The sequence below is a fragment of the Myotis myotis genome, unplaced genomic scaffold (assembly GCF_014108235.1).
Source record: "Myotis myotis isolate mMyoMyo1 unplaced genomic scaffold, mMyoMyo1.p scaffold_m19_p_8, whole genome shotgun sequence".
In the NCBI taxonomy this organism is placed as follows: Eukaryota; Metazoa; Chordata; class Mammalia; order Chiroptera; family Vespertilionidae; genus Myotis; species Myotis myotis.
This window is the reverse complement of record NW_023416390.1, coordinates 71,743,991-71,760,233: the sequence shown is the minus strand read 5'-3', so window position 1 is coordinate 71,760,233 and position 16,243 is coordinate 71,743,991. Positions and strand designations below refer to the sequence as shown.

Genomic DNA, 16,243 nt, shown 5'->3' with positions numbered 1-16,243 from the left:
GACCAGACTTTAGATTCTAAAAAGAATGTAAAGAGAAATAAAAGTAAAAGCTTTGGAGCATACAAAAGTAAGTTCCCAGGGGGGTTGATGATAAAAACAGTATCTGAGGGAGAAATAATCGATGAATTGTAAGGATTATTGAAACATTTCCTGTCCAGAAGATTCTACTTATGTCTTACCTAAAATTAAATGAACCCTTTTGCTAATTTTCTGAAGGTGTCTTTAGATTTTTTTCTTAAGTTCTTTTCTTAAATATAGAAAGATACACAAAACACAGAAACAAAAAAGCACTTGCTATTGTTAAATATAGCAAAACACACATCTACTTACCAATACTTGTGCAACTTTCACCGTCTACATCCAGCTTCCACCCTTCATAACATGAGCACTTGACCGTGTGCTTGTGCTGCTCACACACTTGACTGCACTTTAGGTGATTGCTACAATAATCCACAATCTCACACGTTTTATTGTCTTTGTGGAGCTGAAGTCCTTCAGGGCAGGAGCAGACAATTCCTCTTCCAGGAACAACAGAACAGTGGTTGCTACAGCCTCCGTTGTTCAGAGAACATTCGTCTATAAAAGGAGAAGAGATTTTAGGGCATTATCAGTTGTTTTGATCAATTAAATACTAATCATTGAACTCAATTCCCTGAGGCTGAAATTAGAGAGAGAATATAATAAGTAGAAGACATTCTTTTCAGATTTCTTTTTCAGGAGTTGGGCTAGAAATGATGAAATAATTCATCCAATGACCAAATGTAATTCTGTATGATAGGAATTGAGAATGACGATTTTCATTTCTGTAAAACTTTGGAGTATACTTGGTTGTACCCACAGAGGTAAATGGGTTCAATATTTCTATTATTAGTAGAGTAATTGTGGTGAGCCTTTTATCAGTTACAAAAAATCAGTTGTTGAGGTCTTCCAAAAGGGATGCATATACATACATTGATGATCTGAACCAGGGGTCCTCAAACTTTTTAAACAGGGGGCCAGTTCACTGTCCCTCAGACCGTTGGAGGGGCGGACTATAGTTTAAAAAAAAAAAAACTATGAACAAATTCCTATGCACACTGCACATATCTTATTTTGAAGTAAAAAAAAAAAACAAAACGGGAACAATATTTGTATTTGCATGTGGCCCGCGGGCCGTAGTTTGAGGACCCTGATGAACATTTGATTTATCTTGATGTTTATAAGTAAACAGGCATATGCATGCATATGCATAATATCCATATATCTTTTTCTGCATCTATAGTCTGATTTATAATGATAATGCAGAATGGATTAGTTTCCCCTTTACAGGCTGCAGCCATTTATTTTTAATTTAGGTAAATTGTATGATATATATATTTGCCATTATAATCTGGCTGAAATAATGAGCAACTAGTATTGACTGCATGGATACTATAACTGGTTTATAAAGAAAGAGACTATTATTTTACAGCATTTATAATAACTAATTATATTAGGTATATTAATATACCATTCTACTCCATGATAAAATTGCAGGCTCCCTGAGGGTATACAATATATGTGCTCTGTTTACCAGTGCATATGAAATAGTTAGCACAGTCTCTATCATGGAGTAAGCAGTTAAAAATATTTGTTGAATTAAAATTGTCCAAAGGCACAAACTGCCTTAAAATTGAGTAACTACTTGTCCAATTGGTAAAATTACAAGTTGGAATATTTATCCCTTGAAAAAAAAAACCAGCTAATTATTTGCAAGCACATTACTTGCAAAAAAATAAATAATAAGAAGGGCAACAGAAACTGTTTTTTTTTTTTTGTTGTTGTTGCTTTAAAATGTTTTGAGTACTTTTCAAAGGCTGTTTAATTAGAAGTTGTATTTTGAGACAAGCTAAAATAGAAGGTTGTTCAATAACTGGCAAGTTGCAGTTATATATACTTACATACCTCAAATATTTCCTGTCACCCATGGAAATTTATCCAGTTTAAAATTAGACTGAAATGTAAGGTTTTAAAAAAATATTTCCCACACTTGTTAAACTTCCATATGGGTCAACTTTTCTTTTTATCAATTGTTATCATATAAGAAATGACAGTAGTAAGAAAAGAAAATGATAATATTAACTATTTTCTTTAAGAATGCAATTCAAGTTTGGCATTACTTTAGGGAAAAAAAACAATTCATTTCTTGGTTCCTCCAAATATGTCTATTCACCCATAATGATAATAATTTCAAAACAGCAGTCATTTCAAAGTATTTGCCCCCTTTTAGTTTAACTGACATTCTTTTATTTTTAATTCTTTATTGTTTAAAGTATTACATGAGTCTTTTTTCCCCATTGACCTCTCCCCCGCCACCCCGTCCCCCAAGCACAAGCCCTCACCCCACCTCCCCTGCCTACTATCTGACATTCTTTTTCAATAGAATTACTGCAAAGAAATGTCACTGTACCCAGCAGGTGGGAAAAAAAAGTTACAGCCGTGCTGGCATAGCTCACTGGTTGAGCATTGAGGTCATGGTTCAATTCCAGGTAAGGGCACATGCCTGAGCTGTGGGCTCAGTCCCCAGTGTGGGGCATGCAGGAGGCAGCCAATCAATGATTCTCTCTCATCATTGATGTTTCTATCTCTCTCTCCCTCTCCTTTCTTCTCTGAAATCAATAAAAATGTATTTGTTTAAAAAATTACAATGCTTTCAGCTTATTTCAAATATGACTGTTCTCTTAGTACTGAAGTGCCTCTTGCTGACACTCTATGAGGAATTAAGTCACAGATTTAGGATAAAAAAAAAATTCACGTTGAAATCTAAAACTAAATAGGGAAACTTAATGCTAATATTTGTATGGCTAGTCCCTTGTCCATTCTTCCTTAACCCTATACCTGTCATTAAAAAAAAAAAAAAGTATCTGACAAAGACTCCTATTCACCAAACTCTAGTCACGTTCTTCTGAGCTCTATTGTCAAGTGGTCCCCAACCTTGGCCTATAAAAACAGCAAACTCTAGGCACAAATAATTTCATTCTCCACTCCTGCCTGCACTGTTCCACCCAATAAGAGATTCAACAAATACTGGAAAAGTTTCTAACAGCTCAAGGCAGGCGGCATTCCTAGAATGACTCTGCCCGCCCCCCCCCCCCAACACCCCTACACCCCTTAAAGTGCCTGCCTGAGAAAGATCCACCTTGACAGGAGAATTTACTCTTTGTTCCAGCCAAAACCTGGTGATAAGCACAGGTCCCTGGACCTCCTCTTAGAGTGGTGACTTTAGAAACCTTGCAATTACAAATACTACTTTCTCTACACCTTTTTAATGTTTTTTAGATGTAAATCTATCACTTAAAACTGTCTTCTCAAAGATTTGAGAGTAGTCTCTGTCAAATGCAAACATGCACAGAGATAACCATCTCACTCTTGCTCTCAACCTTGCTCTAACGTGCTCCAATGGTCCCCAGACATAAAGACTTGAGAATCTATAGATTGCTTTGGGTAGTATGGACATTTTGATGATGATGATTCTACCAATCCATGAACACGGTATGTTCTTCCATCTGTTAATGTTTTCCTCTATCTCTTATTTCAATGTCCTGTAGTTTTCTGGGTAGAGGTCTTTTACCTCCTTAGTTAAGTTTATTCCTAGATATCTTAATTTTTTTGGTACAATGGTAAATCCATACTACCCAAAACAATCTATAGATTCAATGCAATCCCCATAACTATACGAACAGCATATTTTACAGATCTAGAAAGAACTCTCCAAAAATTCATCTGGAATAACAAAAAACACACCGAATAGCTGCTGTGATGCTAAGAAAGAAGAACGAAGTAGGAGGGATCTCAATACCAGATATCAAGCTGTATTACAAAGCCACTGTTCTCAAAACTGCCTGGTACTGGCAAAGGAACAGACATATAGACCAATGGAATAGAATAGAGAACCCAGAAATCGACCCAAACCACTATGCTCAATTAATATTTAACATAGGAGGCAAGAACATACAATGGAGTCAAGACAGTCTCTTCAATAAATGTTGCTGGGAAATTTGGTCAGACACATGTAAAAAAATGAAACTAGATCACCAACTTACACCATACACAAAAATAAACTCAAAATGGATAAAGCACTTAAACGTAAGACGGGAAACCATAAATATATTAGAGGAATCCACAGGTAGCAAAATCTCAGATATATGCCGAAGGAATTTCTTCGCTGACACAGCTCCTAGGGCAATGAAAACTAAAGGGAAAATAAACAAATGAGACTACATAAAAATAAAATGCTTCTGCACAGCAAAAGAAACCATCAACAAAACAACAAGAAAACCCACTACATGGGAGAACATATTTTCCAATGTTATTTCTGATAAAGGTTTAATCTCCAACATTTACAGGGAACTCATACAACTTAACAAAAGGAAGATAAACAATCCAATCAAAAAATGGACAATGGGCCTAAATAGACACTTTTTTAAAGAGGGCATACAGAAGGCCGAAAGACATATGAAAACATGCTCAAAGTCACTAATGATCTGAGAGATGCAAATAAAAAAAACCACAATGAGGTACCATCTCACAACTGTCAGAATGGCTATCATCAACAAATCTATAAATGACAAGTGCTGGAGAGGATGCGGAGAAAAAGGAACCCTTGTTCACTGCTGGTGGGAATGCAAACTGGTGCAGCCACTGTGGAGAACAGTATGGAGTTTCCTCAAAAAACTAAAAATGGAACTCCCATTTGACCCTGTGATCCCACTTCTAGGAATATATCCCAAGAAACCAGAAATACCAATCAGAAAGGATATATGCATCCCTATGTTCATAGCAACACAATTTACAATAGCTAAGATTTGGAATCAGCCTATATGCCCATCAGCAGATGAATGGATTAAAAAACTTTGGCACATCTACACAATGGAATACTATGCTGCTGTAAAAAGGAAGGAACTCCTACCATTTGCAACAGCATGGAAGGAGCTGGAGAGCATTGTGCTAAGTGAAATAAGTCAGTCAGAGAAAGATAAATATCACATGCTCTCACTCATTTTTGGATTATAATGAACAACATAAACCGATGAACAAAAACAGATGTAGAGACAGAGAATCATCGATCAGATGCTCAAAACTCAGAGGGAAGGTAGGGGAGGGTGGGGGTGATGGGGAGAGATCAACCAAAGGACTTGTATGCATGCATATAAGCATAAGCGATGGATGTGGACAACAGGGGATGAGAGTGAGGGGAGGATTGGGGGGATGAGAGGACATTGGGGGGATAAGGACACATTTGAAATATCTTAATCAATAAAGGGAAAATAAACAAAAAAAAAAGACTTGAGAAGTTTGTTTCTTCTCTGGGATTAGTACCTTCTCTGGTAATTTTACAACCAGCTTCATTGTAGCCTCTCTACTCTCTGTAATCCTTTGAAATGTTTGAGTGAGGCTCCTCCTCTGATGAAAAAATGGCTAGACGAACAAAAAGTGATTTTCAATCTTGAAGTAAACAAATGAATTCAGAAAAAGCAGGATGGTAGAGATCACCAATGACCTTGTATGCATATAAGCATAACCAATGCACACAGAAAATAGAGGGGTAAAGGCCTAGGCTCTGGGGCAGGGACAACCTGGGAGAGTGCAATGGGGGAGAAGGGGGGGCATGTAATACTTTCAACAATAAAAATTTTTAAAAAATTGTTTTCCCAATTCAGAGTTCAGCAGATAGGAAAATAAAGTTGTATTTTCATATCATTTTCTTCATTTTTCTTAATAATGTACTTTCTCTTCTTCTCCTCTTACTTCATTTGCCAGTAACCCAAGGGTTAAAAAAAAAAGGTGAAAAAACTCTAGTTTCTTTCGACATTCATAATGCCTCAGGTATTATTACTATGATTTCATGATAGAGATCCTCATCTCCATTTTTGTTTTGAGGAAACTGACATTTCAAACAAGTAAGCCACCTGTCTAGGTTACTTAATTGAAATAACTGAAAAAGCACATAATTTAAACATTTCAAAGTCTAAACTTTTTCTAAAGTTACACACTTTTAATGTTAAGAGTACTGGTAGTTTCCTTCATTCTGAATCACTCTTATAACCTTCCTGAGCAAGCCTCAGATATTGTCATGCAAGAGATTCCTGTCCACCAAAGTGCTCCCTCAGGGAGAAGAATCTAGGAGAGATAGGAATGAATAAAGATAAACTAATCTGTCACCTTTGATTAGCATTTTTTATTGCTTTCTAATTTAGGTTTTCTGGGATGTATTTTGGTTTGAATCTTCTTGTTTAAATTTTAGCATCACTGACTGAAACTGTTGCATTGACTACTTCAAGGTTATTTTATAGAATCACAAACTCTTTTGAAGAAATATATTTTACTATATAAATTAAAAAAAAAAGAGCAACAGTATTATTTTGTAATACTTATTGTGCTATTAATGCTCCATTCAGATCGAAATATGATAACTTTAGGCTTAAATGCAGTTGTCTTTCCTACATTCAATTGGGCAGCTTCATTCTTTTCTCACAGGCTCATATTCTTCCTACCTTTCCATAAACTCTTCTTCATTATTCTATTAATGTCACCATCAGTATTATCTAAAATATATATTTTAAAGACCTCCTAGCTGAATATCTGATCTCTCCACAAAGAAGAAAATATAGTTTTCTTTATGTATGCCAGTTGGCATAAGGAGATAGCTAGTCAAAAATAACTTTATTTCATGTATTTATTTATATTTATCTTTATTGTTGAAAGTATTACAGATATGCCCCATTTTTTAGCCCACTGACCCCCTTCATCCATCCTTCCCCTTCCCCACAACAGGCATTCAACACACTATTGCTAGAAAGGATTTGGAGAAAAGGGAATCCTCATGCACTGCTGGTGGGAATGCAAAATGGACCAGCCATAATGGAAAACAGTGTTGTTTCCTCAGAAAATTAAATATGGAACTGCCATTTAACTCAGTGATCCCACTTCTAGGAATCTATCCTAAGCAGCCTGAAACACCAATTAGAAAGAATGTATGCACCCATATGTTCATAGCAGCACTATTCATAATAGCTAAGATCTAGAAACAGCCCAAGTGCCCATCAGTAGATGAGTGGATAAAAAAAGCTGTGGTACATTTACACCATGGAATACTATGCAGCAGTGAAAAAGAAGGATCTCCTACTCTTTGAGACAGCATGGAGGGACCTGGAGATTGTTATGCTAAGCAAAGTAAGCCAATCAGAGAAAGAAAAGTATCACATGATCTCACTTATATGTGGAATCTAATGAAAAAAATAAACTGCAAACAAAGTAGATCCAGAGACATGGAAGCATGGAACAGACTGATGAATCTCAGAGGGAAGGGGGGGAGGGTGTGGGAAAAGATTAACCAAATAACTTATATGAATATATGCATAACTCAAAAGTTAAGCTCAAAAGATATCAGATAGAAATCATTTTATCTAATTAAAGCACACTAAAGAAAGTTATTGTATGAGGACTAAAAGCTAATGAAAAAAAAAGAATATGAATATATATATATATATATATATATATATATATATATATATATATCAGTAATATTCAGTTGGTCTTATAATCCAGACCCTTCCTTTCTTCTTTCTAAAGATGTTTCTATTTTCATGACTAGAAGGCATGACAGAATCCATTGGGTGGCAGTAAACTCCATTCCATTGATCACTAATAATAAGATTCTCCTGTTCTGAGTGACTCGCTGACAAAAAATAATATCAGTTCCATTGTGGCAGCAGCATTGACCATGCAGAGATCTAAATGATGAGCAAAGCTATACGACTGTTAAGTGAGTTGAATATAGGCTACACTCTTCTGCTTTATTTTCAGAAATTTCTAATCATATTTTTAAAATTTTTATAGACTTAACATGGTTGTAAAAAAGGTAGATAGGGTTCAGTGCTAAATGTCTCATTTAAAGTGAATGAATGGAAAGAGTGACTGTTACTATAATCAGCATCAGCAAGGCTCTAGTGTTCAGAGAGGAGCAAATGCAGTGAAAAGTGCAATACCACAGAGATCGCCTTCATCAGACCCGTCCAGGCAGTCCCTTCTCCCATTGCAGAGCTTCTCTGGCTGCAGGCAGACTGAAGTGTCATTAGCACAAGGGTACTTGGGTGGTCCACACGAGAAACTGTCACAGTCGTCTTCATCGGACTGATCTTCACAATCAATATCTCCATCACACACCCATGCTTTGTTGATGCATCTCCCTTAAGAAAATAGAAAGGACATGCATTTAATTTTTTGTAATTAAATCACCGTAATAATGAGTGGTCATCACTGTCTTCTGTCAGAGCCAGAACTACTTGCCATTAGCAACAAATCTATTTGCTGACAGCATCACAGTTTATTTGCATGACATTTCAATGGTTCTTGTCCTGGTTATTAAAGTGGCTCTTAGTGTTAAATCCTTGATATTTTATTTAGTTTCAAGTTACTGGTCTACCTTATTTAAATAATCCTGTGATGAACTGAGAGTTTAATTACAGTCTTTAAAGGTATATTTGCATATAAGTGCTTCTCCAAACTTTAAATTTAGGTAAATGCTATCAGTATCTTTTGGAATTCTAAATTTAAGTAAATACTTTATCTTTGCAAGAGAAATGTCCTTCTATTGACATTTATAACCTCAACATCTAAACTCCTCACACCCAGACTTATGTACATGTCCTTTCTTAAAAGAACTAGAGGCCCGTTGCACAAAGAGATTCATGCAATAGGCCTTCTTTCCCCTGGCTGCCGGCACCGGTTTTCCTCCTGCACCCGGGACCCACGCCTTTGCTCTGGCCACAACGGAGAAGCCAAACTTCTTCAGTCTTCAGTCCTCTTCAGTCTTCAGTCTTCGCTCCGCACCTCCATATGCAAACTAACCTCCATCTTTGTTGGGTTAATTTGTATACTCATCCTGATTGGCTGGTGGGAGTGGTGGAGTGACACCAATGTGCATGTTTTTCTTTTATTAGTGTAGATATACAGTATTATTAAATATATTCATAGTTAAGGTATAATACAGACCAGATTTATGGAAATGGGTATTTATTGACTTGGAGAAAAGAAAGTGATTACTATTTAGCCAGCATGTTTCAAAGTAACAATGTGAAGTACATAGAAAACAATGGTCATTGTCTAGGTAAATCTTTTTTCACTGCAAATTATTCCTCATTTCCATATTGTTTGCATTTTTCATCTAAGTTATTATTTTTCTGGATTATCCACAGTTAAGGTGTTATGTGAATAAAATAATGTACCATAAGATAAATAGTAGTTAATGACTAAATACATATCAGTATCTCATAAAATGACTGGGGCAAACAAAAAAAATGAAATATATTAGAATGTATATGTCCAAGAGTCATCCTCTATAAATGTCTTCTTAAATCTTACAGGCTGCTAAATTTTAAGTAAAATACTGATGAAAAGATATTTCATTTATGTAAATATATTAATAATGTTTCATACTATTATAAGTCAATTAAGAAGAAAACAGAAATGATCAGTCCCATAATTAATATATATTCATTTGATAATATTCAACATTATTAATCTAAATACTCTTAAGATGGATACTTCACAAATAATAAATGTGATATAAATGGAGAAATAGCATATGCTCTTGCATCCACATTATAAATAAAATGAGTAATGTTATTATGTTATATCATTCTGGAAATATGGTCTAATGGAGCAATTAGGAAATACAAAAAAAACGAGGTGTACAATTAGCAAAGAGTATCACTACCTGTAGTTAATATAATCATGTAAGTATAAAACCAATAAAAGTTAAATAAGGACTATAAGAAACTAAGTATTCCCAAAATAAGTAGGTAGTTTCAAAATTTATACAAAAATTAATAAATTTCATATATATACAAAATGAATATAGTAGAAGAAACAATTAAAAAATCTACTATAAAACAAAGTATAACTACCCAAAATACTGTAGAATTTGCATAAAGAAAATTTAAACGCCTACAAAAAAAACAACAAAAGAAGCATTGCATAAAGATATAGTTTGGTCTTAAAGAACAAGACTTATCACTGTAAAAATATTATTTTCCCAAAGTTAATATGATTCCAAACACAATAGTAACAATACTATTACAATCCTATTAGCTTATCATAAACTTAAGAAAATGAAACTAAAAATATCTTTAAGTCAGAAAAATACAAAATATTTATGAATAGAAACTGGATATTGGAAATATTTAGCAGTGTTTTGAAGAAGCAGTAGTTAAAATATTTCATAACAGAGTATCAATAAACATATCAATAAACAGCATAGAGACACAAAAATCCTCATCATATATATAAGTCTAATATGCTAAGTGTCCAGTCATCCAGTTGGCCATTCAGCCAATCAAAGCATAATATGCTAATGATATGCTAAGGCCACTCAACCGCTCACTATGACGTGAACTGACCACCAGGTGGCAGACAGTCGACCAGTCACTATGACGTACACTGACCCAGGGGGAAGATGCTCCAACCAGTAGGTTAGCTTGCTGCTGGGGTCTGGCTGATCGGAACTGAGTGAGATGGGCCAGACACTCCCTGGAGCCCTTCCATGGTCCCTCCCCGACTGGCCAACCTCCTGCATCCCTCCCTGGCCCCGACCATGCACCAGTGGGGTCCCTCAGCCTGGCCTGCGCCCTTTCGCAATCTGGGACCCCTTGGGGGATGTTGGAGAGCTGGTTTCGGCCCCAGTCCACAGGCCAGTCCGAGGAACCTCACTGGTGCATGAATTTGTGCAGCATGTCCCTATGTATATGGTTTTAATATATAAAATTGCAATTCAAAATAATAGCAAAATTAATTACAAAGTTAATGGCATTAGAATCATGGATTAGCCATCTGGAGGAAAAAAGGTAGAGCTGAGTCTTTACTTGATTCTTACACCAATATAAATTCAAGATAGATTAAAGAGGCATTTTAAATTAACGATGATAAACACAAAAATATTCTAGCATAAAATAGACACTAACACAATAACTTAAAATGGTTATTACACAATCCCAGAAAACATAAAAGACAAATGATAAACTTGATTTTATTAATATTTTTTACTCCACATTACAACAATAAAATCTGTATATAGATAATCTGAATATCAGAAAAAATACTATATTTAACAAAAGGGCATATTTCTTTAAAATAAATGGGCTCTTACAAATCAATAAGGTAAAGATCAATAACTCGAATACAAGTGCAAGAGTCATAATCTATATAATAATAAAAGGGTAATATGCTAATTAGACCAGGTCGACCGGACATCTTTCGGACATCTGACTTCCTTCCAGACAAAGTCACAGTGGCAGGGGCCGAGGTAGAGGCAGTTAGGGGTGATCAGGCACCCAGGGAGCAAGTAGTTAGGGGTGAGATCAGCAGTTGGGGGAGATCAGGCCGGCAGGGGAGGGCAGTTGAGGGCGATCAAGCTGGCAGGGGAGCAGTTAGGTAGCAATCAGGCCAGCAGGGCAGTGGTTAGGGGTCAATCAGGCCGGCAGGCAGAGGTGATTAGGGGTGATCAGGCAGGCAGGCAGAGGCAGTTAGGGGCAATCAGGCAGGCAGGCAGGCAGGCGAGCAGTTAGGAACCAGCAGTCCTGGATTGTGAAAGGGATGTCCGACTGCCGGTTTAGGCCCAATTTCATAAGGATTGGGCCTAAACCAGCAGTTGGATATCCCCTGAGGGATCCCAGATTGGAGAGGTTATAGGCCAGGCTGCAGGACAACCCCCCACCCCCCGTGCATGAATTTTGTACACTGGGCCTCTAGTAAATTAATAATGGCTTACAAATACAAGATTTTCAAAATATCTTTCAATTAAAAATAAAATAAAACAGGAATTTGATACCATTTTTTCTCTTTCAGATTGATTAAGACCTAAAATGTTAGACAAAAAACAAAAAACAAAAAAAACGGAAAAACAAACAGATTTTAGAAGGGTTTAAATAATAGCCAAATTTTGAGGCAACTGAAAATTGGGTAATCTCTCTGTAGGCATTATTATGAAATCTAGCAAAGAAAAATGCATCAACTCTTAGCCACAGTAATTATATGTTTTATTTTTAAATTAATATATTTGCCCAAATTCATAAAGATGCATATATGTTTGTGTTGCTGCTTTGTATATATTAGTAAAAGAACAGTAACAACTTAAATTATAATTTTCAAGAGTGGTAACATCAATTACAACGCATCCATACATTGAAATTATATGCTTGAGTGAAAAAGAATGAGATGATTCTGCATGAATTAATATAAAACAATCTCTAAAAAATCTAAATAAGAAAAGCCATAAAGTTGAATGTATGGTAGGCTTTCTTATATGTTAAAAGAGATTTGTCTGTTTACCAGTATTCATGACTACATTTTCATTCAGATAGCATTATAAATACATGGCTAGGCTCGTTGATATATAAATTCTTTCTGGAGGGCTACACAGAAAATAGTTAAAAATTAATCCCTCTAGGTAGGAAGACTTGAGGTACTGGAAACCTAGAGTAGGAGACAGAGACATTTTTCATTGAATCCTTTTGTGCTATTTTATTTTTCTTCTCCCATATTTTGACGTAAATTATCCCAAAAAAATATTCCCTCATTTTTAAAATGATGAAGATAAAATGTATTCACAAGTGCAATAAAATTTGATAGTTTCTACAGATACATTATAAAAATTCAATATTAAGGTTACTCTGTGCCTTTCACTGTCCTACGGATTTTAGGAAATATAAGAGTCATAACATCAAGTCCCTGTAATCTAGGACTTTATAATCTAGTTATCAAGAGAAGATCAATGCTTAATATATGACTGTAGTCTAAAATATGACATCATGTACTTAAGTATTAAATGGTAAGGGGTTATTTGCAAGTATAACAGAGTGAAGGGGGAGTTCAAGAATAATATAGTAATTTTCATTCTTAGTTTGGTAACTCAGGAAACAACTTCCATTTTTCCTCCAGACATCAGTTATCCATCATGACATTTTAACCACTGACTTCAGAGTGGTCTTAGAATTGTTTCAATAAACTCATCCATAAATCAGTATCAATCTTGTAAGGTCAGAATAGCAATAATAACTTTTTGCCATCCTTAATCTAAATGTTACCTGAAAAAGGTAACAAAAAAACAAACTTATTCAAATGACTAATAACTTTAACATAGGTTTTATTACCAGATATCTGAATACATATGAATATACAGTTTAGATAAAATATATGTTTAAACAGCTCCTGTGTCCCAATTATTTTTCAAGGTTTGTTTGAAACATCACTGCTTTTCTAATTTCTTTTTTGTTAGATTTTAATTTTTATAAAAATATAGATAAGAGGGTGCACCAGGTATATATAATAAGTTTAATTACATTTTTAATTCATGACTATTAATTGGGTAAAACCCCAAAAGCAAATGACCTTAGTAAATATGCTTATATAATGTTTATTTTTACTTGATTCATATCAAGAAAAATCCTTACATAGTCAAGTCTTTGGCCTTCACATGTTGAAAAAATAATTATTATAGATTTCCTTGTTTTAGGTCCCTCCTTTATAAATAAGAAAGTTGAGACTTATGTCAAAGTATTATTATTAAAACAAAGTAAAAATTAATAATATTAAAATATGTTATACAAATCATAAATATCTAATATTTAAAAACCAATATTAAAAAATATATTTTAAATGTGCATAAATAAGTTCAAATAGCCAAGTATTTCACTTTGTCTCTACTAATTCTTCTTTATAAAAACATTACATGCTGAAAATAATACGAGGTGTTTATATCAAGTAGAGTTCAATATAATAGTTTCTGATTTATGTATAATGAGGTTTTCGACCTGATAACTGTGTGTATAAAACCCTTATGGGAACTGCAGTGTTGCCCTATGAGCAAAGAGAATAAGAATAGCGAAGTAACAGCAGCATAAACAACAAACAAAAGTAACAAAAATAAGCATGTTGGTTTCACGGCAGCTAGTACAATTGCATGTACACATGTACACACACACAAAAGACATTATCAGGACTATTTTGATTTGTGTCACCTTAAAATATACAGTTTAGTTAAAAAGCCACCAACACAACAACTACAGGAAAACTGAGTTTCTAAGTATCCTTAGAAAATGTGCTGCTTTCCCAAAATACATTTATATGATCTCTTCAATAGTTTCTCTCTTCTCTATAAAACTGTATGGCTATTAAGAATAATAGAGTTATCATTTGTAAATTGCTTGAATTGCTTTATCTTAAAAGACAACACAGGCTATAACAGGGTAATTTTTCTTCTGGGATATGACTAGCAGTTAATATTAAAAATATGGGTATAAAGAGAAATGAATCTTTGAGAAAATCCTAATGGATTTACTCAATAATATATTTATAATGTCTTTTAAAATACTGGTCTTTAAATTGCAAGCTTTTAATTTTTACCTTACTAACCTTTAATGCCACATACATATTTCATAATGTTTGGCTTCAATTTAATTCCGTAAATATTCATTGAATATGATGTGCTTGCCTAGTTGCCAAAGAATGTGGAAAGAAATAAAACTTTCCTGACCCTATGGAGCAATTAGTCTAGTAGTGACAAACAGTCTAATATTGAGCAGATAAAAATAATACAAGTAATGCAATTATCACAGTGTGCTGTGGAATTTCGCAGAGGTAGAAAGTATGTGTGATTGGAAGGTTGAGATAAAATTTACTGAGATGTTATTTGGAAAGGGGTTTTAAAAGTTGGCTGTAAATATCACATATGAGTGAGAGAAATAAAGGCATTGTATATAGAAAGCTGTCTTCTGTGTACCGTTTTAACATTCAAATCGCACCCTCTTGGTGGGGGTGGTGGACACAAGTAAAGCAAAAAGAGAGAGAGAAAAATGACAGTTTAATAGCATGATGATTAATCCTGTTGTTACTCAATGGAAATGTGTCAGGGTATTGCTGGTAGAAGTAAATCAACTCTTCCTTAATTTGTTGCTCTTCCATTTCTGAGTGGATCCACTATAAACTTATATTTTGTATATGTATGCTTTACTTTATGCTAAACATTATTTTCTTAATAATGTAGTTGTAAGTACAAATTTTCATCAGGACTATATACAAAGAAGCATATATATTGAGTTTTATAGATGATTTTCTATAGTAAATTTGAACATAGGCAGTTTTAGCTTTATGTGCTGAATCTAACTCACACATAAAATGTAACCCCTATGTAAATATATAAAGATGGAAAAGAACCATACTTGTTCCAGAAGCAATAATAAGGCAGTTTGGGGGCCACAGTTTATAAAATGCTGATTACTAATTCAAGAAGGGCCCTTAAATTTTATGAACAATGGACAACCATTGAAAGATTTTGAGAAGGTATGCATTCAGGTTATAGCTTATGAAGTAAGAGGAAGCCAAAGTTGTGTGTATAATGGGTTAAAGATAATAATTGCCAGGAGAAAATAGTAGGCCACATAATGGTCTTATTGTGAAACAATGCAGGCTTAATCTTAGGCTTTTATGTAAATAGAAAGAATGAAATGAGTGATGTTAGATAACTTGTAGAGGTAGCATTAGAACTTGGAAAATGATTACAAAGTAGGCGTGTCAAAAAGGTACTTTCTGTTTTAAATCCACATGTTTAGAGGATCGAATATGTGCCTAAGAGAAATAAGAAATGAGGAAGAATTTCTGGCTTTGGGGAGAAAGAAGAATATTTAGCATAGCATTGAAAAAATGGGTTAGAAACATGAGCCAATTTTCAGTGACAGAAATTTTGGAGATGTTTCCCTAGAGGTGATAGTTGAAACTTTGGGAAGAGAAAAGTTTGTTATAGACACCTTGCAGAAAGATGAGAAAGAGCAAAACAAACAAACTTAAGAGAAAACTCTATGCAATGCCTGATACATATTATGTACTCAACAAGTATTTTTAAATTATGTAAAAGGAAGAGGCAGAGGAAGAAGGGTAAGTGATCATAAAACAAAACAAACAAAAAAGAAATCTAAATGGTAAGTGAATAAAGAGGACAATCCAATGTGAGAATTCATAAGAAGAAAAGATTTCTGGACCATCAATAAATTTTCTGAAAAAGAAATAAATTGGTCCCAATTACAATAACATCCTAAGCAATAAAATGCACAGAAATAAAACAATTTATTTGAATTATCTCTACTTTGAAAACTATGAAACATTGATGATAGAAATCAAAGAAGACACAAATAAATAGAAAGGTATTCCATGTTCATAGAGTAGAAGAAATGAT

At 34.4% G+C, this 16,243-nt stretch overlaps 1 protein-coding gene across 1 annotated transcript in view; it reads right to left on the bottom strand.

Moving 5' to 3' along the window:
- Positions 1-16,243, bottom strand: part of LRP1B (LDL receptor related protein 1B) — a 1,379,523-nt gene that overhangs the window by 620,066 nt on the left and 743,214 nt on the right. The window contains exons 22-23 of the mRNA XM_036320679.1: positions 8,007-8,207; positions 331-576 (exon numbers count right to left, since the gene is read on the bottom strand). Coding sequence (XP_036176572.1) covers positions 331-576; positions 8,007-8,207 — 447 coding nt within the window. The remainder of the gene's footprint in view (positions 1-330; positions 577-8,006; positions 8,208-16,243) is intronic.